Source organism: Ranitomeya imitator, chromosome 1 (genome assembly GCF_032444005.1).
Source record: "Ranitomeya imitator isolate aRanImi1 chromosome 1, aRanImi1.pri, whole genome shotgun sequence".
Classification (NCBI taxonomy): domain Eukaryota; kingdom Metazoa; phylum Chordata; class Amphibia; order Anura; family Dendrobatidae; genus Ranitomeya; species Ranitomeya imitator.
In genome coordinates, this window is record NC_091282.1 from 794808602 (window position 1) to 794834703 (window position 26102).

The 26102-nt window shown below is 42.1% G+C and overlaps 1 protein-coding gene across 1 annotated transcript; it reads right to left on the reverse strand.

Moving 5' to 3' along the window:
• Positions 1–5083: 5083 nt before the first annotated feature.
• On the reverse strand, positions 5084–22596 carry TNFAIP2 (TNF alpha induced protein 2). The gene is made up of 12 exons (XM_069737649.1): positions 22546–22596; positions 19194–19394; positions 17471–18080; positions 17195–17309; positions 16396–16518; positions 15767–15867; positions 14382–14480; positions 14146–14272; positions 13932–14054; positions 13603–13758; positions 11638–11759; positions 5084–6172 (listed from the first exon to the last, which is right to left on the reverse strand). Exons 2-12 carry the CDS (start codon positions 19378–19380, stop codon positions 6034–6036), a joined length of 1902 nt encoding a protein of 633 aa, XP_069593750.1. The 5' UTR covers positions 19381–19394; positions 22546–22596; the 3' UTR covers positions 5084–6033.
• Between the last annotated feature and the right edge of the window lie 3506 nt (positions 22597–26102).

Here is a 26102-nt window from a genome sequence, read left to right on the forward strand (position 1 = left end):
AAACAAGTCTCTTCTACTTGTTGCCTGTCCTTAGCAGTGGTTTCCTAGCAGCTATTTTACCATGAAGGCCTGCTGCACATAGTCTCCTCTTAACAGTTGTTGTAGAGATGTGTCTGCTGCTAGAACTCAATGTGGCATTGACCACATCTCTAATCTGAGCTGCTGTTAACCTGCGATTTCTGAGGTTGGTGACTCGGATAAACTTATCCTCAGAAGCAGAGGTGACTCTTGGTCTTCCTTTCCTGGGGCGGTTCTCATGTGAGCCAGTTTCTTTGCAGCGCTTGATGGTTTTTGCAACTGCACTTGGGGACACTTTCAAATTTGTCCCAATTTTTCTGAGTGACCGAGCTTCATTTTTTAAAGTAATGATGGCCACTCGTTTTTCTTTACTTAACTGCTTTTTTCTTGCCATAATACAAATTCTAACAGTCTATTCAGTAGGACTTATCAGCTGTGCATCCACCAGACTTCTGCTCAACACAACTGATGGTCCATCCTCATTTATAAGGCAACAAATCCCACTTATTAAACCTGACAGGGCACACTTGTGAAGTATAAACCATTCCCGGTCACTACCTCTTGAAGCTCATCAAGAGAATGCCAAGAGTGTGCAAAGCAGTCAAAGAAAAAGGTGGCTACTTTGAAGAGCCTAGAATATAAGACATAATTTCAGTTGTTTCACACTTTTTTGTTAAGTATATAATTCCACATGTGTTAATTCATAGTTTTGATACCTTTAGTGTGAATTTACAATTTTCATAGTCATGAAAATACAGAAAAATCTTTAAATGAGAAGGTGTGTTCAAACTTTTGGTCTGTACTGTATGTTTTTACGATTTTTTGAGCACATGGATCCATTGTATGTCCGTATGTCGGTTTTGCAAGCCTGCGAGAAAATCGCACAGTACGGATGCCATACGGATTACATACGGAGGATGCCATGCGCAAAATATGCTGACACACCCTGCCTACGGATGAGATACGGACCACTATTTTGGGGACTTTTCTGCGTATTACGCCCATAAATTACGGACCGTATTTTTATACGCTGAGCGTGAGGCCAGCCTGAGGGGTGCAGATTTTAGAATGGTGTCACATTTGGGTATTTTCTATCATATAGATCCCTCAAAATGACTTCAAATGAGATGTGGTCCCTAAAAAAAATGGTGTTGTAAAAATGAGAAATTGCTGGTCAACTTTTAACCCTTATAACTCGCTAACAAAAAAAAATTTGGTTCCAAAATTGTGCTGATGTAAAGTAGACATGTGGGAAATGTTACTTATTAAGTATTTTGTGTGACATATCTCTGTGATTTAATTGCATAAAAATTCAAAGTTGGAAAATTGCGAAATTTTCAAAATTTTTGCCAAATTTCCGTTTTTTTCACAAATAAATGCAGGTAATATCAAAGAAATTTTACCACTATCATGAAGTACAATATGTCTCGAGAAAACAATGTCAGAATCACTGGGATCCGTTGAAGCGTTCCAGAGTTACAACCTCATAAAGGGACAGTGGTCAGAATAGTAAAAATTGGCCTGGTCATCAACGTGCAAACCACCCTTGGGGGTAAAGGGGTTAAAAAAGGTTCAAATCACCCCCCTTTCGCCACATTCAAAATAAAACAATAAAACAAAATCAAATATACACATCAGAATCGCTCGACCTATCAATATAAAAAAAGACTTAACCCCATCGCTAAATGGCGTAATGAAAAAAAAAATCAAAATGGCAGAATTGCGATTTTTTGGTCGCCGCTACATTGCAATAAAATGCAATAACGGGCGATCAAAATATCATTTCTGCACCAAAATGGTATCAATAAAAACGTCAGCAAAATATAAGCCCTGAACCGGCCCCAGATCACGAAAAATGGAGACGCTACCGTTATCGGAAAACGGTGCCATTTTTTTTTACCAAATTAGTTTTTTTCACCACTTAAATAAAAAAGAAACGAGACATGTTTGGTGTCTGTGAACTCGTAATGACCTGGAGAATCATAATGGCAAGTTAGTTTTAGCATTTAGTGAACATGGTTAAAAAGAAAAAAATCCAAAAACAGCTGTGGAATTGCACCTTTTTTTCAATATCATCAAACTTGGATTTTTATTTCCATTTTCCAGTATATGATATGTTACAACCAATGGTGTTGTTCAAAAGTCTAACTTGTCCAGCAAAAAACAAGCCCTCACATGGCCATTTTGACAGAAAAATACAAAAAGTTATGGCTCTGGGAAGAAGTGGAGCAAAAAACCAAATCACAAAACTGAAATACTTCTGGTCGTTAAGGGGTTAAATCAACTGCCTTTTCACACATCCATCCTGGCATTGTGTATCCAAGATGAGTCAGCCGCTATAAAATGTTGTATTAGTAACATTGTATTATCAGAGGAAGTGGAAAAGATTTCCTACAAGTCACAATGTAAATAAACTGTGGTCAATTCATCACTTGTTTCTAGCCACTTTTCAGAAAGTTTATAATAATGGTTGCCAAAAAAAGTTGCGAAGAGTTGCTAAACAGAACTTTGAGGAACTGAATTTACATATTGTTTGTTTTGACATATAGAGGTCAGTTTATGACACGAGGACGTAAAGCCCAACATCGCAGGTTACACAGAAGACATTCTAGTTCCTCCCAGAAGAAAAATGATGACTATTGTTCTATGAGTACGATGCATATTAGGGTTATAATGTAATCGTTAGGTTCAGACCGTGGAGAATTTTGGCTACAATGGGCTCTGAGGAAAGAGAAGTTAATTTTTTTAAATTCAAATTCGCCAACTTTGCCTAACACATTAGCCCAACTTGTGTTTCTCTGCCAGCTTCTTTCTGGGGCATCCCAGAAGAAGCTAGCGACGAAACATGCCAAACCCCAGAAGAAGCTGGCAGCAAAACGCGCGTCCAGGTGAGGGGACGCTGAGTGGATCCTTCAATGATTTTGGAGAATCGTTCACAAACAGGTATATTGGGTTCCACTGTAAGAACTTTTGAATTTATTTGGTCAATGGAGGATAAAAGCTGTATAGTGTATTCTGGCACCTCACTCTATTTTCACTTTATCTTTCAGTATATATGTATGGGTGGAGATAGTGGTGTATTGTGGATTCTGACATCCTATGTTTTCTCTCCATTTCCTCCCATTTTGAATTCAAGAATCTAGGTCCCAACTTCCAGGAAGGATCCTTCAACCTGATACTCCTGGTAGACAACCACACAAAGTCATTCACATTCAGGTCCGCTTTCTGTCAGCCATATGTTTGTACCTGTCTCCCATAAGCTACAAATTACTCACAACTCCCCCGCCACACTGAAGAGAGCGAAGAAGCAAAACGTGCCTGTTCCGTAAGTCCCGAAGCCCCTCCACCGCTAAAATTACCAAACTGCGGATGGTAACAAAAGAACGGTGACCTGCCAGTAGACTTGTGACAATGATTATTAATAGCAAATTCTGCCAGCGGTATGTTGGATGCCCAATCCTCCTGATTTTCGGAGACAAAATATCTGAGGTAGGTCTCCAAATTTTGACTAACGCACTCGATCTGTCCCTTCGACTGGGGATGGAAGGCAGAGGAAAAGGACAGCTGCACCCCCAGTCGAGAACAGAATGCCCTCCAGAACTTGGAGACAAACTGGGTCCCCTGATCAAACACCACATCAGAGGGAACACTGAGAAGCTTCACAATCTCATTTACAAAGACCTGAGCAAGAGTCTTGGCATTCGAAAGTGCCGGTAATGTGACAAAATGGACCATTTTACTGAACTTATCTACAACCACCAGAACCACAGTCTTGCCCGCAGACACAGTTAGGTCAGTAATAAAATCCATGGACAAGTGCGTCCATGGCCTGATAGGAATGGACAGCGGAAGAAGAGTAACAGACAGAGGGGTATGTGATACTTTAGAACATGTGCAGACACTACAAGCAGATACTTGTTCAACCACAACCCGACCCAAAACGACAAGAATGGAGGTCCGCAGTTGCCTTATCACCGGGATGGCCAGCAAGAACAGAGTTGTGATGTTCCCTTATTACTTTGAGGCACAGATTTGGTGGTACAAATAACCTTCCTGGAGGGCAGGAGGTTGGGGCATCCCCCTGGGCATCTAACATCTTGCCCACCAGCTCAGGGTAAAATGCCAAAATGACTAACCCCCCTCTGCAAAATTGGGGCAGGGTCCTCATGGTCACCACCACCAGGAAAGCTCTGGAACAAAGCATGAGCTTTGACATTTTTGACCCCTGGACAGAAAGTGACCACAACATTGAACCTAGTAAAAAACAGGGACTATCTAGCCTGCCTAGAGGATACGCCGTTCCTATCTGTATGAGGTAACTACTTGGGCTTGTTTGTGTTTGCTATGTGATTTCTGGTATACAATCTCACCTCACAGTGGGGTAATAGCCTATGGGCAATTGAGTTACAAGGACACGTGTGCATTTACTGGCTATTTTGTGGCAGGGGCATCTTGGACTACTGCTACTGTATCTGTTAGCTATTGTTCTATCATGAACAGAAGTATAATTTTATAAATGCACCTCTTAATATCCAAATATTAATTTGTATTATACAACGCATCTTTAGTCCACTTCTCCTTATATTTTATATATATATATATATATATATATATATATATATATATATATATATATATATATATATATATATATATATATATATATATATATATATATATAGATAGATAGATTACTGGGAATTTATGGTGTCCTCCTTATGAGGCACTCTGCTTTTTTACCATCATGTTGCTTCATTTAAGGTTTTAAATGAAATTAATAAAAAATAAATATTTTATCATAATGAATCTCTTCTTGTTTCTGGAGTAACTACACTCCAGATTGTTTTGAATTATATCTTGTTCTGAAGTGCCATTGAATTAGCATATATGGACACCTTTTGATAAAATTACAGGGGATGGCCTAGCAGTGAGGCCCATGGCAGTTCCATATTAACCATACTAAGTAAACTCATTTACATTGCATTTCTACACCTATTGACTTATAGAAAATATTGTGAAATATTTGTTAAATTTTTCTAATAAAAAAATCACAAAAATTACAAAGTAAAAAAAAAATATTTTATTACAAAAATATTAATTCAAAAAGATATAAAACTGTAAATGAAAAAAAAAAAACACAGAAAAACAAACATGCATAATATAAACATATTTGTATGATCTGTTCAGTAAAATACAATGTTATTATGTAAATCCCTTCCTGATAATGAAAGCTTATTTTGTAGCCTATGGTCTGGATCAGTTATGTTACCAGTTAATTACAGAGAATGAACAAGCTGTTAAGCCCATGGCGGTTCCTCATTGACCATGCCTTCCTTAATACTGTCTTCTCAGTGCATTGACTTTGTAGGTCATTAGTTCACACCTATTTTAACTTCTGCCTACAAAGTACTAGATATATTGGTTCTAACAGTTCTTTGTATGCTATGGGTCACTGCACATTAGTGGTGCATACAAATTTTAAGAACTCTGAACATTTATTTTAATAGCAAGCAAAAATGAAATACTGCTCTTAAAGGAGCATTTCATTATACATATGCATGTGGTGTAATCACTTATTGGATATTACATGTTGAAACACAAAAATAAAATCACTCAGGTGACAAGATTGAAAAATAATCAATCAGGTATCTTATTTTGAGTAGGGGAGCCCGTTATGCATCCAATGATTGTACACTGTATACATTCTTACATGCTCATTATGCATCTTATACAATACATATATAAAAAATTAAATAAAATGTAAAAAATGACATTAGTAGACAATAAAAGATTATAAAGATAAAAGCTCCATTGATACAATGCAAGCTATGGTACAGCTATATGGAGTAAGGCCCTACTTGATGGAGGCCAGTGAAAGTGCAATGAAATCTAGAGGTCATTGGGTACACGGACCTTATCGATGGTTTGTACCGGAACGTGAACTTCTGACCACAAATGTGAGAAGGACAGTTGCCCCATGTAAACTGGATACCTCATAGTGTTCTTATGCGTTTGTTAAGTTTTGATTAATTCAAAAAGTTTAGGTTTACTAGATGGTCTTCTTTCGATGGTGTTGGCCACTGTCAGGATGGACTTGATGTCTTTACTGGAAAGGTTCCCTTTAATGTACAGTATGTATTCAATTTGCTTGTTCCTGTAAATGATAGAAAACCATTGTAATCTAGAAGTAAAGAGACCCCAAAAATCCACAGAAAACAAAAACATACATTAACCCTCGAGGTGTCTTGTTCTATATAGTTTTCTCAACCACTTAGTTTTTTAAAGTTATATTTATTTCTAAGAACAATACCAGTGTGGTCAGCGCTCCCATCACTGTGACTTGTCAATCAGCTGTTCCTGAGTACGAAATGTCTAATTGGCTGAATAAAAAGTAATCTCACAGGTTTTGAGCTCAAGAATACCGTACTTAGTGACATCACTGGGTCCTGTTGCACTGATTGGCAGAGTATACAGTGACATCACTGGCTCCTGTTGCACTGACTGGCAAAGTATACAGTGACATCAATGGGTCCTGTTGCACTGATTCGTAGAGTATACAGTGACATCAATGGGTCCTGTTGCACTGATTGGCAGAGTATACAGTGACATCAATGGGTCCTGTTGCACTGATTGGCAGAGTATACAGTGACATCACTGGCTCCTGTTGCACTGATTGGCAGAGTATACAGTGACATCAATGGGTCCTGTTGCACTGATTGGCAGAGTATACAGTGACATCAATGGGTCCTGTTGCACTGATTGGTAGGGTATACAGTGACATCAATGGGTCCTGTTGAACTGATTGGTAGAGTATACAGTGACATCAATGGGTCCTGTTGAACTGATTGGTAGAGTATACAGTGACATCAATGGGTCCTGTTGCACTGATTGGTAGAGTATACAGTGACATCAATGGGTCCTGTTGCACTGATTAGCAGAGTATACAGTGACATCAATGGGTCCTGTTGCACTGATTAGCAGAGTATACAGTGACATCAATGGGTCCTGCTGCACTGATTGGCAGAGTATACAGTGACATCAATGGGTCCTGTTGCACTGATTGGCAGAGTATACAGTGACATCAATGGGTCCTGTTGCACTGATTGGCAGAGTATACAGTGACATCAATGGGTCCTGTTGCACTGATTGGCAGAGTATACAGTGACATCACTGGCTCCTGTTGCACTGATTGGCACAGTATACAGTGACATCAATGGGTCCTGTTGCACTGATTGGCAGAGTATACAGTGACATCAATGGGTCCTGTTGCACTGATTGGTAGGGTATACAGTGACATCAATGGGTCCTGTTGAACTGATTAGCAGAGTATACAGTGACATCAATGGGTCCTGTTGCACTGATTGGTAGAGTATACAGTGACATCAATGGGTCCTGTTGCACTGATTAGCAGAGTATACAGTGACATCAATGGGTCCTGCTGCACTGATTGGCAGAGTATACAGTGACATCAATGGGTCCTGTTGCACTGATTCGTAGAGTATACAGTGACATCAATGGGTCCTGTTGCACTGATTGGCAGAGTATACAGTGACATCAATGGGTCCTGTTGCACTGATTGGCAGAGTATACAGTGACATCAATGGGTCCTGTTGCACTGATTGGCAGAGTATACAGTGACATCAATGGGTCCTGTTGCACTGATTGGCAGAGTATACAGTGACATCAATGGGTCCTGTTGCACTGATTGGCAGAGTATACAGTGACATCAATGGGTCCTGTTGCACTGATTGGCAGAGTATACAGTGACATCACTGGCTCCTGTTGCACTGATTGGCACAGTATACAGTGACATCAATGGGTCCTGTTGCACTGATTGGTAGAATATACAGTGACATCAATGGGTCCTGCTGCACTGATTGGCAGAGTATACAGTGACATCACTGGCTCCCAAGGTTGATACTTCAGTGATGTGAATGGTTGCCATTCTATTGATTGGCTGTATATGGTATGACATCATTAGTCACTACTTGATGAACCGCCACAACATAAAGGGAGTGTACTGCTCCTGAGTACTTACTGACATCACTGGCTGGTTTCATAGGTGAATGTCAATGGTTCTATGCAATAACTGGATAACTTTACTGGTGGGGTTGTAAATATTTAAATTGAATATTGCTGAATATTATATGATGTCATTGGCTGAATAATTAGTGATGTCATTGGCTGAATAGTGTGATGTCACTACCTCCTATAGTATTAAAAGGCTGAGCATTAAGTGATATTACCCATTTCTATTGTATCGATAGTCACATGAGGTTATGCGCTAGTGTATGGATTGGCGAAATATTCTATGATGTCATTGATTCCTTGTAACCACCTCCCATTGAATTGATTGGCTGCATTCTTTAGTGATGTCACTGCCTCTTATGTTTTGATTGGGTGAATAATCAAAGATGTAACCACTTCCCACTATTTTGATTGGCTGCCTTTTCAGTGATCCTTTGTACTGTATACACAGGCATCTCTGACATGAATACCATGGATACATTTAAATTTCATATTTATGAATTTGTCAAAAAAATAAGCAGGATTTTGGAATAACATCTCTCAATGCCTTTTTAATTAGCAGATTACTCATAGAAATAATTGCCGGAGACGACTTTTCTAAATGCAGTATGTTAACCCTCTATGGCAAATCGTTGGTTACTGTACTCGCTGAAAGGACAAACTAAGCTAAAATGTGGGCAGAGGCAGCGCCAGTGTCTGAAGTTAATGGTGTTTGCCTTGGAGGGGCCTGAGCCAGAAAAAGAGACAATGTGGATCCTGGATGTGACACAAGGAACCCCGAACTGGAATTCATCTGTCACTCGTGAATTCTGGGGAATGTAAGCTTTCATTTTCCTTCCCGCAAACAGTGGATTTCCGTGAATACCGACGCTCTGCTTTGTTTGCTTGCTGGGCCATCTGGAAACGTTAAAGGCGTCACTTCAATGACCGCAGATTAGGGTGTTTCTCCTTAGGGAATTTGATCATTGCATTTATCTCCTAAAATACTCTGTGCTCCTGTGTTTTTTTTATTTCCCTTTTCACACTGCTCTACAGCGCCATCCGCAGTAACAAGACTATGAACGGACAGATCACTGCAAGAGTTTGACATTTTTCTTCTGAAATACTCTGTGCTGCAGGTAGCCTGCTTCTTGCATTTCTCAGTTTGTGACCTCCTACAAGAAGAGCGCGCTCCTTTTATTAAATACTCTGTGCTGCTGAAGACTATGCTTCTCCCACTATGCTACTCTCCTGCAAGTTAGGCACCTTTATATTATAAAATACTCTGTGCTGCTGGGATCTACCTTCTTCCCATTGGGGTCTCACAGCTAATATGTAATCTCACAAAGGCCGGCGTCACACTCAGCGTATGCAAATACGGTCCGTATATTACGGCCGTAATACGCTGAAAAGTCCCGAAAATAGTGGTCCGTAGCTCCTCCGTAGGCAGGGTGTGTCACCGTTTTTTGCGCATGGCATCCTCCATATGTAATCCGTATGGCAGCCGTACTGCGTGTTTTTATCGCAGGCTTGCCAAGCCGACATACGCCTATACAAGGGATCCATGTGTTAAAAAAAAAATAAAAACATATATACTGTCTATATATATATATATATATGTCAGTAGACACATATATGTATATATATTAATATTTCATCCAGCGCGAGATAGCAAAAAGCCGGCAATTCAATTACCGGCTTTTGCTTTCTCCTTCCTAAACCCGACATGATATGAGACATGGTTTACATACAGTAAACCATCTCATATCACCATTTTTTTTGCATAATCAACACTACTAATGTTAGTAGTGTGTATCTGCAAAATTTGGCCGTTCTAGCTCTTAAAATAAAGGGTTAAATGGCGGAAAAAATTGGCGTGGGCTCCCGCGCAATTTTCTCCGCCAGAATAGTAAAGCCAGTGACTGAGGGCAGATATTAATAGCCTGGAGAGGGTCCACGGTTATTGGCCCCCCCCTGGCTAAAAACACCTGCCCCCAGCCACCCCAGAAAAGGCACATCTGGAAGATGCGCCTATTCTGGCACTTGGCCACTCTCTTCCCATTCCCGTGTATTGGATTAATAATGGATAGGTGTCATAATTGACGCCTCTATATTATTAATTAGGCTTAATGTCACCTTACAATAGCAAGGTGGCATTAACCCTTCATTACCCCATATCCCACCGCTACACGGGAATGGGAAGAGAGTGGCCAAGTGCCAGAATAGGCGCATCTTCCAGATGTGCCTTTTCTGGGGTGGCTGGGGGCAGATGTTTTTAGCCAGGGGGGGGGCAATAACCGTGGACCCTCTCCAGGCTATTAATATCTGCCCTCAGTCACTGGCTTTACTACTCTGGCGGAGAAAATTGCGCGGGAGCCCACGCCAATTTTTTCCGCCATTTAACCCTTTATTTTAAGAGCTAGAACGGCCAAATTTTGCATATACACACTACTAACATTAGTAGTGTGGATTATGCAAAAAAAATGGTGATATGAGATGGTTTACTGTATGTAAACCAGGTCTCATATCATGTCGGGTTTTAGGAAGGAGAAAGCAAAAGCCGGTAATTGAATTACCGGCTTTTTGCTATATCGCGGCTGTATGAAATATTAATATATATACATATATGTGTCTCAATGACATATATATATATATACCTATTCTATGTGTACATATTTATTCTACCTATTCTACTGTAAGCTGTCAGTGTGATTTTACTGTACACCGCACTGAATTACCGGCTTTTCTCTCTAACAGCGCTGCGTATTTCTCGCAAGTCACACTGCTGGTTCGTGTGTAATCTGTATTTTTGGGGCTTCCATAGACTTTCATTGGCGTTTTATTTGCGCAATACGGTGACAAACGCAGCATGCTGTGATTTTGTACGGCCGTAGAAAGCCGTATAATACTGATCAGTAAAATACGGCAGATAGGAGCAGGGGCATAGAGAATAATTGTGCCGTATTTTTTGCGAGTTTTACGGACGGAGTTTCTGCACTCATACGTCCGTAAAACTCGCAAGTGTGACGCCGGCCAAAATCTTCACACTTCTCTCCTTAAATACTCTGTGCTATTGGGAGCCCTGTCGTATTATGTAACACCATAAAATAAGCACCCTTCTCCCCTGAAATACTACTGTAGACCCAGCTCCTAGCTCTGTCTGTTAAATCCTACAAGATCTGGACACTCCTCTCCTGAAATACTCTGCGCTTTTGGGAACCGACTTCTATTATTTAAAATTCGATCTGTAAAATTTCACAAAATCACTGCACTCTTCTCACCTGAAATACTCTGTGCAGCAGAAGAGCCTGCTCCTTGCATTACGTGACTTTAAGATCCTAAAAGGAGTGCACACTCGTCTCCTGAAATCCTCTGTGCTGCTGTGATCCTGCTACTACAGTTTTAATCTCAATCTATGACCTCCCACATAATCAGCGCATTTCTCGCACAAAATACTCTGTGCTGCTGTGGACACTTTTCTTTCTATGACAAGCCCCGGTATTACTGGGACCTGCTTCAAAACCAGAACTCTCCTCCTGAAACACTCTGTGCTGCGAATCTCAAAACTACGTCATTAAGAGCATATAAAGGACCAATGGTTTTTCTTCTCACCCGATGTCTGGATAGTCTTCCACCATCGTGGCCACTTCAAGCTGAATGGCGCTCAAGTCCTGGAGACGAATAATTTCTGCTATTTTGGGTATTACAGGTTTTAACCATTCGGCTTCTGACTTCTGTAAATTAAAGAAAGAAATATCCATTATTCTACTGGATACACTGTGACAGGAGCAGGGGGAACGTGCTGGATGGTGTGAACATGTCACATAGGTTCCTGTCTAAGCCTATGGTCACAAGTTGCCTTTTTGCTGCTTTTTTATGATTTTAAGCTGCTTAAAAAAAAGCAGGTTTTGCTTAGTTTTTTCAGGGTACAACTGTCTCTTGTGCGTACTGATTAGTTTAGTGCATAAAAAAAAAATCATCTAATTCAGCTTCATCAGGGTTTGGCACCAAAACTGGATCCCTGCGTTTTTTGCAGCATTTTTTTTTTCACTACCCATTGCTTTCAATGAGTGAAAAACGCTGCAAAAACTCTGAAAAAAGTGACAAACTGCATTTTGAAAAAACGCAGCTCTTTGAAATAAAAAAAAAAAAATGGTGTGTGCAGGAGATTTAAGAAACCTCATAGACTTGGCTCATACTGTGAAACGCAGCTCGAAATTTGCATTAAAAAAAACGCTGCATAAAAACGCAACGTGTGAACATAGCCTTATAGAGGGAGATTTGAAGCAAGAGACCTGAGAATTTCCCTGCTCCATGTGTTTGCTATGACTGCGGCCGATCGCCTGCAGTGCTCAGGTGTGATGGAAAAGAGCAGAGTTCACTCCTGGGAAACCTGCTGGGTGTAAAGCAGATGTTTGGGCGCGGTGCACTCGTCCGCCATCTTGTTGAGCGTCTACATGTGTGCTTAGCAGTCAGGCGCTTTAGGGTTTGTGTATGAATTGTTTGTATTTTGTTTTCCTGAACAGCAAAAGAAGCAAATGACCAGCAGCGCTCGTCTGTTCCAGTGGGATCCCACGAGCTTATTCCCTATACTTATACCTTACGGAGGAGGATGCGGGCACCAAAGCACAGAAAGTTTTAAGTCATTGTTAAACCTACTGCTTTTGCAAAACCAAACACTGTGGACATGGAGGAAGTGGTTAAATATCTGACAAGCCAACATTCAGCTGCGGCAAACTAATGGCAACCAGCGAAAGATTAATGCCAACCAGCCAGAGACTACGGAGTCCAATAATGAAGGTGATGACAGAAAGGTCTCAACTCCAGGCAGAACCTGCCTCTACTCAAGCTTCATTGAAAAAAATGGCACCTTCTGACGATGTGGATGTACTGTCACTATCTTATAGAACTGCAGACCACCGGGCGGACACTGATGCTTCATGACTCATTGAGGAACCCCCAGAAAGTCCACCATGATTTAGGTCAGCAAGAAGCCAAACAAAACCGTATGAGTTCTTGCTGTGGCTCCCATAGGTGGCACACCTGCTGTCAGAGCCCACCTGGACATTGTACCTGGATAAACCTGTGAGATCACAAATGTATGATCTTCTCCACTTCGCTAAAAAGTGGTGGCACTTGAAAGAGCAGTTCTGGACCGATGTACTCAAGCCCTGCCAGCTTGGGTACAACGTCATTTTACTTTACTAACTGTGGGAAATGCTAAAAAAATGTTTAACCAATGCAAATACAACGGTTGTTGACCTTATACCCCCAGACAAGCATGAAGATGAGTATACAGCTCCTGTGCAGGGCTATGTTACCAAGGTAACAGACTACAAACAAACTGTAGTCAGATGTAGAGGAAGTGGTGTAACACACGATTCCAGGGTCAGACTGCAAAAAATGCTTGTTTTTAGTCTGGAACCATGGAGACCCATAGGAGCGCAAAGCAGCTGTGTACAGAAACGAGTGGGAGATTTTCCTAAGACTATTTGCAACGTTACCTCCTTTATTATTTCGGAGTGAAGCTGATTGCAATAGTACATATAGTGCTTCAGTGATGGATGCACTACTCACATGAGCGGCGCAGAAGTCATTGATGAGATTGGCGTTCTCGTTGATCTGAGTGGCCAGTGTCTGCAGCTGCAGCGCGTTATTATGGCGGACTTTTTTCTTTAAGATTCTTATAAGATATTCTTTCACCAGGTGCAAATGAATCCTCGCGATCATATCCTAAAAAAATATTTGGAAGAAAATTGGTAATTGGTGTAGCACCACGGGGGACACTGCTGAAGAATGCACCGCTAGGACCCAAAATGCCCCAACCACTGCTCCGAGCCCCCAGGGGTCACTGCAAACGGTAAGTAACTCTGAGGGGCTGTAGGACCTCCGATAGCAGCTCTCACCTTGTAGCAGGGTGGGCACAGGGTCTTGAAGCCGGACACGAATCTCTCCGCCGTCTTTACAATGTCCTGCATGATCTGGTAGCTGCACAGGTTGCTGCCTTGCGACATTCTCTTGAATTGCGTCTGAGCAGGAACAAATGACAAATTCAATGTAAAATGATAAGAAAATTCCAATTAACTTTATTTTTAGGCATTATTTTTGTCGCGGTTTTACCTTCAGCTCTCGATAAAGCTCCTGGAGCAAAGCGTCGTACGTCAGGTCCTCACACTGGAGAATGGTGGCCAGCATCTGCTGACTCATGTCCACTTCAAACTCCACGGCTTTATTTTCTATAAATCTCCTGAAAAGGAATAAAAGCCAAACCTGAAACTGGCACTAGGAATTAGGTCGTTGTAACAAGGTAACAATAACACACAAAAAGTCCTATCAATAATAATGTGAGGTTTCACCTGAAGTGTAGGCAGCAGTTCACATTGGTGATGCCGATCTCTTTGTAGAACGGATGCGTCTTGTTTTTCTCCAGGAATTCCTCCACGCTGCTCTTGTATCTATAAAAGAAGATATTTCTGATGATTTATTGACACATAATATCATTTGTTTGATATGTGAAACATTGGCCACTATGTGATAAGATTATCGGATTTTCATTTTTCCGGAAAAAAAGTTTTCCTGACTTTTTACCCCTCTAGATTAGGTAGTGATGCCGCCGTCATTGGTCAGTTAGGATTTTTTTGGGGGGAATATGTAAAGAAAATGCTATTTAATACTAGGGACCATCACTCATTACCCCAGCGGCTCTAATGAAATAATTGTATCCTCTGAGGCTGAAGCACAAAGCTCCTTCTGAAGGCGCTCGGTGTGCCCTTGGCGCGGCCAAACATCAAGAAGTGCACCTTCCCACCCGCCTGGTTTCCCTCCATCTCCACCCTCCTTTTCTATGATTGACAGCTCTGGCTTCATAGAGAAGGATGGAGATAGAGGCAAAATAAGCGGGTGGGAAGGAGCACTGATTTGTTTACCACCTATTTGTTTTCCATCTGTCTCCGCCCTTCTCCGGCTCTATGGAGCCAAACCTGTCAATCGAATAAAAGGAGGGTGGAGATAGAGGAGGAACGAGCGGGTGAGAAGGTGCACTTATGTGTTTGGCCACGCTAAGGGTGCACCGAACAACTGTGCTTGGTTTGAACAGTCATTCCGTGCTGATAGACTCCCTTTAAACAATACCTGCCACTTGTCATAAATGTGTCTGTTTAAAATCTGTAAAAGTCGCTGTTCTCCTGAATCCGGCGATGTTTCTCATTTGTTCCTGAGCCTCTCCATTCCTGAGATATGGTACTTTCTTCCCTGCATATAAACCTGGTCTTTTTAGCCAAGTGGGTGTATTAGTAGGCATCTTTTTGAAGGCTACGCCCAGTTGGCTAACAAGACTAGATTTATATACCGGAAGGAGAGGGCCATATCTCAAGAAAGGAGAGGAGCAGGGAGAAAAGAAAAACAGCTCCGGATTCAGGAGAACAGTGTTGTTAACACCAGGTAGAGCAATATATATTTATGGCAAGGGGCAGGTCCTCTTTAAAGGGTGTTTCCATTTTATAAAGTGGTATATTAGTAGGATATGTTGTCACTTTATGTCCTGTCCACATTGCTGTCTGGCCGTGGCACAGAACTGCCACAAAACTCCATTTAAAAAAATCAACCACACTGCTCCCTTGCATTCTCTGATGGTCCCAGAAGTTAAGCATTCTCTACCTTCCAACACCACAAATCCCAGCATGCCTTGCCAGTTAACTCAAGGTGTCAGATATCAATTCCTTTTAATAAATGATTCTTTTACCTCTTGAAATACTCCCCCATCTCATCAGGGAGCAAGCGAGATACTTTGTCCACCATCTCCTTATTTATTTCTCCTGCTTTCTTAATTTTTCCACTGTAAATCTGCCAATGAAATACATGCAATAAATTAGTAATTACCTTACAAGATCCAATCTGACATATTGGGCAGCAGCATGGACATTTAAGAATGATTTTAATTGATGCACGTCATGGCTCACATTGACCCACTTCATAAGTCCTACAAGAGAAGAGTTGCCCTTTATTGCGCCTCCACTCTGACTAATGGTCCTATAAGTGGGATCCACTTGACTGAGCTCCATCTCCATTACATTAGTATATGTAGTGTGTTGTACAAAGAACAAACCCCTTTAAATTCTGTGCAGTTGAGAAAGGCTCATGAAAGAGGACAAGTCTTTTGAAGACCATTGAGTTGCAAGAGACTAGTGACCATTGGACGCTCCCGGTTCTTCTTTTCTATGTAACATTGACCCAACTTTCTCTAAGGGATTTGCAGCTGGTTGAGAAACCTGCACTTCATATTTGTGTAATTGGGTACAGTTTTCAAAAGGTAATTGTTGGCGCCTGAAATACTAGTAACATGCAACATAAAAACACATGGGCGCCTTTTACCTGGACTATATCAATGTGTAGCTCAGTGTGGTGACAATTTCCCAGTTTATCTGGTTCTTTCCCGCTCTTCCAGCGATTGATTTCCATGTCCAAACTTCTGTTCGTGTACGTCCTTACAGACTCCTGTCAGAGTGGAACAGAAATTACAGTTACCTTCTTCTTACTGTGCCAAATGTAAAGATAATTATACAGTGTCATCTGACCAGAGCATCTTCTTTATAAGCCATGTAGGGGACAGTGAGCACATTGAAGAAGCTGCTTTGGTCAGATGAGACCAAACTAGAACTTTATGGGCTACATGCATAGCGCTCTGTGTGGTTGAAACATTACACTGCACATCAGCCTGAAAACACCATCCCCACCGTCACACGTGGTGGCAGCATCATGCTGTGGGGAGGCTTTTCTTTTGTAAGGACAGTTGATCAGAGTTTATGTAAAAATGGATGGAGCTATCCTGGAGGAAAAGCTGTTAGAGGCTGCAAAATACTTGTTCTGCTGGAAGGTGAACCTACACCCCAGTCTCAACGACCCTAAACATCAATCCACAGCTACAATGGATGGTTTACATCAGAGCATATTAATGTGTTTGAGCATTCATGTGATTTCAGTAGTAGAGGAGGACAACTCTGGCTAGCAAAAGGATCTGGATTATGAATGACGATTCTTATCTTCCCTGACATCATCTGTTGGAGGAGAATCGTGAGACTCCCACCAGATGGTTGGCCGCTCACATTGAAATCAGTGGGTTTGGCCAAAATGAATAAATAGAAAGACACAAAAATCTTGTAGAAGTACTCACGATTTCATAGGCAACATAAGTGGCTTCTAATAGCCTGATCACTTGAGGTGAGAGAAGGTCTTGCAGTTTTGAGCCATCGATATGTCCAGTCAACACTGGGTGCTTCAAAATCAAGCTGCAATAGAGAGGGTCCGATTATAACGTATTGCTACATATATTACACCATGCATTATTTGGGAATAATTGGTACACCCCTCCACTTACAACATAAGGGTGATTCAGATCATACTCAACACATGCCAGGACATCGGTAGAGAAACTCAGTGAGATACTTACTTTGGATAATAGTTGTGCACCCAACACAGGACCAGGTAAGTATCTTCGTCCGCCAGCTGAAACCCTGTTATAAGCTCCATCTGTGACACCACGTACCAATAGTAATTTTTTGCATAAATGTTGCAAACATCAAAGTCCTTAGGATAATGATCCTTCAGATGGGTGACCACCTGGACTAAGTCTTGTTTTAAAATTTTTCCCAAAGTAGCCAGATTTTGGGACAACGAAGAAGTTAATTCATTGAGTAAAAAATTGGTCAAGTCACTGAAGCGACCGGTCACACTATTCTCAACGCACTGCTCCCATTTCAATCTCCAGCCTCTCGGCCATGGACTATTGGGGTAGGTCCTGTGGTGGACATGTTGAGCGTCTTCTTTCTCTAGTTCCACGATGACATTTATAGCCTGCGAAAGCAAATCTCCATTTGGTTGGGTGATTGAGTCCCCGACTACTTGAAATACCACTTTCTCTAACTTTCCATAAAGAGCATTAATGTCCTCGATCTTGTCCTGCAGAAGAGGATCCTGGAGAATCTTGTGTTCTAGATCAATCAGGTTTTTGGCAGCATCTAATAAATGTTTTTTGTCAATTTGTTCTTGTATGTCTTCAACTGAAAATAAAAAAAAAAACAAATTTTTGGTGGAATTTCAGGGGAATTTAACCAAGACCAGACAAAAATTCTTCAGAATGTGTCACTTTTTCATATTTTTGGAGATTATAAAAATATAGTTGATCCTTAAAGAAAAAGCGTGTGTCACACTTGTCCACAGATTGTGACTGGTATTACAACTCAGCCCCCTCACTTCTTATAGAATCACTTATATATTAGTATCCACATAGCAGAATAATGGGAACATAGTCCCTGACCCTTACAAATATACTCTAACAGTACCAACCATTTAACAGTACCATGACTATGACAGCTATGTCCCAAGTTGATGGGACCTCTCATATAATGACAATAACAAGTAGGTTTTATTTATAGAGATCAGCCATACGACAGTACCATGACTATGACCGATATCCTACTTATAAGACCAATTATAGTCTCATGACCACGACGAAAAAAATAGTTTTGTGTGATGAGACCGATAACACCATGGTTGTATCACCATGACAATAATGACTGATGCATATCATAGTACCACTTAGGTCCTGACTGATGGCACCAATCATACCATAGTGCCATGACCAGTTCCACTACAGTACAATCTATGACTGTAACAAATTGGATTTGACTAAAGGAACCAGATATACCACAGTGCCTATTAAGTCTTGAGTATAGAAATCAACCAAACCCTAGAAGATGCCGATATGTTCTGACTGATGGCACCAACAATATCATAGTACCTACACGACAATAAGGTTTTCACCACAACAATCAAGAACGTTGTCCATTCGTACCATGATTAAATCAAGTATGATCCATATGGTAGGACAAACCATAGCATAGTACTAGGACCGTAACAATTAGGGTAAAGAAATCTGCCATAACACAGTACCTACCAAGACCTAGGATGATCACCATGACATATATACTCCAACTGATGGGACCAATCACACCACATTTCCTACAACCACCTTAGAAATATGGCCTACCATATCATTGTACCACTAATTAACATCAATGATTAATGACTAATTAACATCAATGAACCAGATGCCTCAACCAGTAACAAATCTGCTTCCAAAGTACTCCAGAGACCCTGCTGACCAGTCCTACCTGTGGGCTCCTTCTTGATTTCTTGATCGTGCTCTTTGGATTTCCGAGGTCTGAAGGGCTTCATCATGTCCTTGAAGATACTGTTCTTCTTGTGGCCACTGTCTGCGCTGTTCCTTTTCTTTCCGGTAATGTTCTCCGTTGTGGCCAGTTGCGCCACCGCAGCCATTCTGGATTTGATATTCTTCATGTATCAGAAGGCAGCTATAAAGGAAGGAAACAAAGTAGCAAGGATGGTTAGAGTCACCTAAACATAGCCTTCCTTCTGTCCATAAATCTAGCAGCAGAATGGAAAAAAAATCCAAACTGCGTTTCCTGTTTCGTTTTTAAGCTGCTGATTGGGCAATCACAAGCGTTAACTGCAGAGTTGCTGGAGAATTTAACCTGTATCCACCCTGATAATAATTGTTATTAGGTTCCTCTATTATAATAGTCCTTTTATACACACCCAGGTAAGATCAGTATTATTAGGGCTGCTGACAACCCAGTGGGGTTTTGAGTCCCTTAAAGGGGTGCTCCACAGGATAGATGGTAAAGTATAGATCGGTGCTGGTGCAATACCACCGCTTCAATAGACAGATCGGGGCACTTTCATCATCATGGCACTCTACCCATTTTCCATGGGGCTGCTGAACGCTGCATTTCCTGGCAGCCCCATAGGGAATGAATGGAGCAGCGGGGAGAGCATGCGTCCTGTCGCTCCTTTCTAACAGGGACAACAGTTCCCCGTTCTGCAGGTCCCAGTGGACGGATCCTCACCGATCTGTAAATTACCACCTATCCTACTGATAGATGACTTCTCTGCATAGCAACATAACTTGAAGCTCATAAACCCCAATGCTAAAGGTCCGACGTGGCCCCCAATTATTGCAAGGCTTTAGTAGTATGGGGCTTTTCATACAGGCCAAATGGACTTTTTTTGCTATTGCAACCCCTGCACCTAATGTAGTTATGCCCCTAGGAGAACCCCATGCCAAAACTTCTCAGCTCCATTCTTTTCGCCACCATTGTAACATGTGAGAGACGAGAATGAGGTCAGTTTCTTCTTCAGCGGACCGTATGAGATTACAAATGAGCAATTGCACAATAAGACCTCGGACAACCCCCCTCTGCTTCGAATACATATTTGAGGCTAAAGAAGGCCTCCATGCATGATGTTCCACCAGGACATTCTGATTTTTTATGGATTCCTTATAGGACAAGAGCGCTCTATGCAAATGTCTGGCTGTTGCGTGCTTAGAGAAAAAGAAAAAAATCTGCCAGGAATAAACCTCTGCACATCTCTGTGCCCTTATCTAAGGGCATCTCTGGACCAAGTCCAAAGAATGCAAGAAGCCTCAGCTGAGTCACCCCATCCTCCATCCAGTGGACTTCTCCTTCCCCAACAGAATAGCAGATGAGAGTGTGGTGGTGGTGGGTGGTCCTTCCAACGCCATACTTTCATTGCACCCTATATTTTACTTCTGCAAGTCTTGTGCTTCTCCCTGCAGCAGCATCAATAGCACTGCCACTGACTGATACTGACAGTTCTAGATGCTGACAGTCCTAGATGTTGACAGTCCTAGATGTTGACAGTCCTAGATGCTGACAGTCCTAGATGTTGACAGTCCTTGATCCTGACAGTCCTATATCTTGACAGTCCTAGATCCTGACAGTCCTATATCTTGACAGTCCTAGATGCTGACAGTCCTAGATGCTGACAGTCCTAGATCCTGAAAGTCCTATATCTTGACAGTCCTATATCCTGACAGTCCTAGATCCTGACAGTCTGCCAAGTTCACCATCCTGCTTGCATCATGTGATTAAGAAGCCACAATATATTTCAATTAGAAAGTATCAATTATTGGAAATCAATTAATCCTAAAAAACCTGTGATAATCTCCTGCATGTGCTGAGTCATAAGAGGTCACAGAAGGAGATGACCTACAAATAATCATCACAGATACAATGTATCCACAAAGGAGGGAATCTTATTGTAAGCCCACGTCATATTCTGCTTAGTTTTCATTACAAATATATTCCTTTTGTCACCCGGAAACCATCGACATGCTGCTGTTTTTGGCCTCTCGAGCGGATAATACTGTTCTTCTGTGAATTACTAGTGGGTCCATTCACATCTCAATACCTAAAACCAATTCTAAAAGATGCTAATACTGTATTTTATATTGATAAAGCCGACAGCTTAACAGGATCCGTCATCGGCAGCCTGCTTGTTGATGGTTTCCAGGGGACAAAAGATATTTTTTGCAAAATCTTCTATTCGGACATTTCTGTTCCAGTAAATAATACAAACCCCACCCGTAAAATAATAATTCTGGATTCTTGAAACTGAGTGGTTTTATTCCTATGTTATTCTTCCGTTAAAAGTATTAATAAATTGACAACTGGGCGTTACCGGGAGGCTGTCCAACACTGTGTATGGACATAGTTTGGCTATGGAATTGCTTAGAGTCCCTACGTGTCATGTTATCTATACACTTCCAGGAGGAACAGATAGAACCTGTATCTATATACATGTATCAGAATGTAAATACTAAAAGCTTTAATAAAGGCCAAGATACGATTCAGACACAAATTCCCCATTATTCCCAGCCTTCAGAAGCGGTGACTACTCTCACACACATGACCTTTGTTCCCTAAATATACAAGATTTCGCAAGGGGAAAGATTTTGGACACAATAGTCATTGTTTCAGATGCTTTTTAATAACTTAAAGAAGAAGTGCAGCTACGGTAACGTTCACATTTGCGTTGTTGGGCGCAGCGTCGTCAACGCAATACACAACACTGCGTTTTTTGACGCATGCGTTGACATAAACTTGTAATGTTCCTGAATTTTGGCGCAGGGAAAACGCTACAAGTAGCGTTCTCCGCGCCCTGTCTGGTGCGTCAAACTGACGCATGCGTTGTAAAATGCAATACAACGCATACCGGCGCAAGTCCATGCGCCCCCCATGTTAAAGATAGGGGCGCATGACGCATGCGTCGGTATGCGTCGGCGACGCTGCGCCCAACAGCGCAAATGTGAACGTAGCCTTAAGTACACACAGGTCAGTGTCTGCAGATCTGACATACAGTGCAAGTCATTTATTACCATCCATCCACTAAATGCCTGTTGGCTGATAACAGAGAGCAATGCATTGCATTCAACTGTACAGAAAATGGAGATAAGATACATTTTTTTTCTGCTTTGTATCAGGTGCAACTCTACTGTCTGCAGTGAAGTCAGCAAATCATCCAAAGAAAGCCGCTGTATTTAGGAGCCCCCTGCCCGTGCTGCATGGCTACATCATACCCTGGGTACAGCAGAGCTGACTATGTCATCTGGCAGGGTGGCATGATACATTGTTTCCTTACCTGTGTTGGAGGCTCTATGTCTGGCTCTTGGGCTGGTACTGACTGATCTCCTTGCATCACAGACTCTTATGTATGTCATCCTCAAGCTACAGCCACTCCCACCCCACTGCAGAATCACTAGAAAACTTCCCATCTGCCTGGGAAACCCCACACAAGCACATTTCAGCCCCTGCCAGCCTCTTCTTATAGGGGCTTCTAAATGTCATTATTAGCAAATGTATAGGACATTCTCCCTATACACAATGTAACAAGAGTAAAAGTGAAAGTGTGCTGCCTGTCCTCCAGCTGTCACTGTCCACAATCACACACTCGGCTCTGCTACATATTTTATGGTTCGTGAAGGGTCGGATCCGCACATTTCACATATTCAGGAGGTGATGAGTTTTGACACAATTTTTTTATGGTCTTAAGCTGACAAGAATATATTACATTACAGAACATTCAATCTGCTTGTAAAAACTCCTGTCTGCTTTTGAGTAGGTGATCAGGAAAGAAAGAAGCTGGCTATGTTCACAGGTTGCCTTTTCCCTGCTTTTTTTGTTCTGCATTGTTTACTTTCTCAAATTAGTAGAGCATTGTTCACTTTCACACATTGGTAGAGCATTGTTCACTTTCACACATTGGTAGGGCATTGTTCACTTTCACACATTGGTAGGGCATTGAGTTGTAGGGCATTGTTCACTTTCACACATTGGTAGGGCATTGTTCACTTTCACACATTGGTAGGGCATTGTTCACTTTCACACATTGGTAGAGCATTGTTCACTTTCACACATTGGTAGGGCATTGAGTTGTAGGGCATTGTTTACTTTCACACATTGAAAGGGCATCAGGTTGGTAAGGAATAGTTTACTTTCATACATTGTAAGGGCATAGAGGTGTAGAGCCCTGTTTACTTCCACAATTTGGAAAGGCATTGAGTTGGTAGGGCATTTTTTACTTTTACACATTGGTAGGGCATTGAGTCCGAAGGGACTACGCTGATGTGTGTATGGTAGTACTACACTCAGGCATGGTGAGTTGCAGTACTATATTCAGATGAAAAGGTGTGTGGCGGTAATATATTCAGGGTGCGTATTGTGTGACACTGATAAATTCAGGGGAGCGGCAGTGGCATTCCCATGCAAAAGATTTGCAAATAGCACATTAAAGTGTAATTCAACAGACATGGATAGAACGTCAGATGTCAATAATTGCACATACCCTTAGACCTGTGGAAAATCATATATGTTGTAATATTGCATATTCCCTATGTAAAAGGTATGCATAGTCCATCACCACTGTCCATAAAATGCTATATTCCATCAAGAGTAAATGAATGGGGAGATAACTGTATCATGTAGTGTCCTGCAAACTGTGTGGCGCTCACCCCGACGCGCGTTTCTTTATCAGGGGGTGGCCTCAGGCTCCAGGGGATGTTTAAAAAGGTAGTGGCCACCAATGAAAGAAAACAGATGGGTGCTGGCGCATGTGCAAACAGAACAAGCCAGAAGTCCACCGGCGTTCTGCGTCTCACGGTAGTGACATTTTGGCCACGTGAGGTGTCACATGATCGGTTGCCCAGGAACAGCCGTCACATACAGCTCCAAACTACTCAGTAGGACCGCTTGGTTCAAATTCTATATAATTTTAGGTGTATATTTGCTCTTCTTCTTTGCCACCACGTACCTAATTGTACAAAAAAGGCCTTTTTTATATATATAATTATCCTACTTTGGACTTTTTTATTGGATTTTTCCTCTGTTGACTCTTTAATTTTCTGGATCGGTCTAAACAATTGATCCAGGAAAATGTACAGTGGAGAAAAAAAGTATTTAGTCAGCCACCAATTGTGCAAGTTCTCCCACTTAAAAAGATGAGAGGCCTGTAATTGAAATCATCGGTAGACCACAACTATGAGAGTCAAAATGAGAAAACAAATCCAGAAAATCGCCTTGTCTGATTTGGCAAGATTTATTTTGCAAAATATGGTGGAAAATAAGTATTTGGTCACCTAAAAACATGCAAGATTTCTGGCTCTCACAGACCTGTAACTTCCTCTTTAAGAGGCTCCTCTGTCCTCCACACATTACCTGTAGTAATGGCACCTGTTTGAACTTGTTACCAGTATAAAAGACACCTGTACACAACCTCAAACAGTCACACTCCAAACTCCACTATGGTGAAGACCAAAGAGCCATCGAACGACACCAGAAACAAATTATATCCCTGCACCAGGCTGGGAAGACTGAATCTGCAACAGGCAAGCAGCTTGGTGTGATGAAATCAACTTGGAACGCCCCCGTGGGCAAGGGGTACTCGGTACCGGGTCCTTCGGTTCTCAGGGGGATGTCACGATGGCTGACCCGGTCCGTGGCCCTTGGGACGTCCATTGTAAAAGGGGAAAGGTCTTTAAAGGGATATGTTTGTGACGCCACCTGTTTGGTGAAGACCAAAGAGCCGTCGAAGGACAACAGAAACAAATTATATCCCTGCACCAGGCTGGGAAGACTGAATCTGCAACAGACAAGCAGCTTGGTGTGATGAAATGAACTTGGAACGCCCCCGTGGGCAAGGGGTACTCGGTACCGGGTCCTTCGGTTCTCAGGGGGATGTCACGGTGGCTGACCCGGTCCGTGGCCCTTGGGACGTCCGTTGTAAAAGGGGAAAGGTCTTTAAAGGGATATGTTCATGACACCACCTGGTATTCGGTCAGGGTGACCGACACTGCTTTAAGGGGTCCGCTGGGGTGATGTTATGGCAGCTAGATGGTATACCTTCCCACAAGTGAAGTATGTCCCCAGGGCTTCCCGGTGTGTAGGTGGTGGATGGTGATTAGCATAGTGAAGAACGAGGAAACAAGGTTGCAGTCTCTTTACCTGTTACTGAAGGCTTCAACATCTACAGTCCAGGGCACCAGACCACAGGGCAGGCAGAGTCCGGCCGGTTTGGAGGCAAGTCCAGAGTCCCCTTATCCAGGTGGAAATCAGTAGCCTTCCTTTGCGCTGCAGTGTTGTAGTCCCTTACTGCTAAGCTTCTCATAAGGTCCTCACAACTGATGAAGATGTTACAGATGTTATGTCTCTCTCTCTCCGTCCCCCAGATAGGATAGGACAAACGCGTATGACTGGTGGCTTGAGGCGGTTTATAGGGACTCTAGCATGCCCCAGCCTCTGGAAGTTGCCACAGTGTCTCCTGGGTATAGGTCGGACAGGTATCGTGGAAATAGCTGTCCTGCCGGTCTCTGAAGTAAAGCGTAGAGATCCTTACTCCCTCAGTATGCCGGCCACCAGATTTCTGCGTATCAGAAGGAAGCAGCCTGCTCCTGGCTGATCTCCCTCTGATATCCTCTCCTTTGCTTTGCTTGCTGCAATATGTTCTGCTTTCTATCCGTCTGTTTCCTAGGACCTGTAGCACTTCAGGCCACAGGGCTCCTCTGCTTCCTTTCCCTCTGTCTTCCTGACAGGAACTGAACCCTTTCCCTCCAGATCAGGATGTTCTTATAGGGAAGTTCACCTTAAACAGGCTTAGAGCTTCCCCTTCTTGTCTGGAGTGTGAACATGTTGCATGCATTGTGT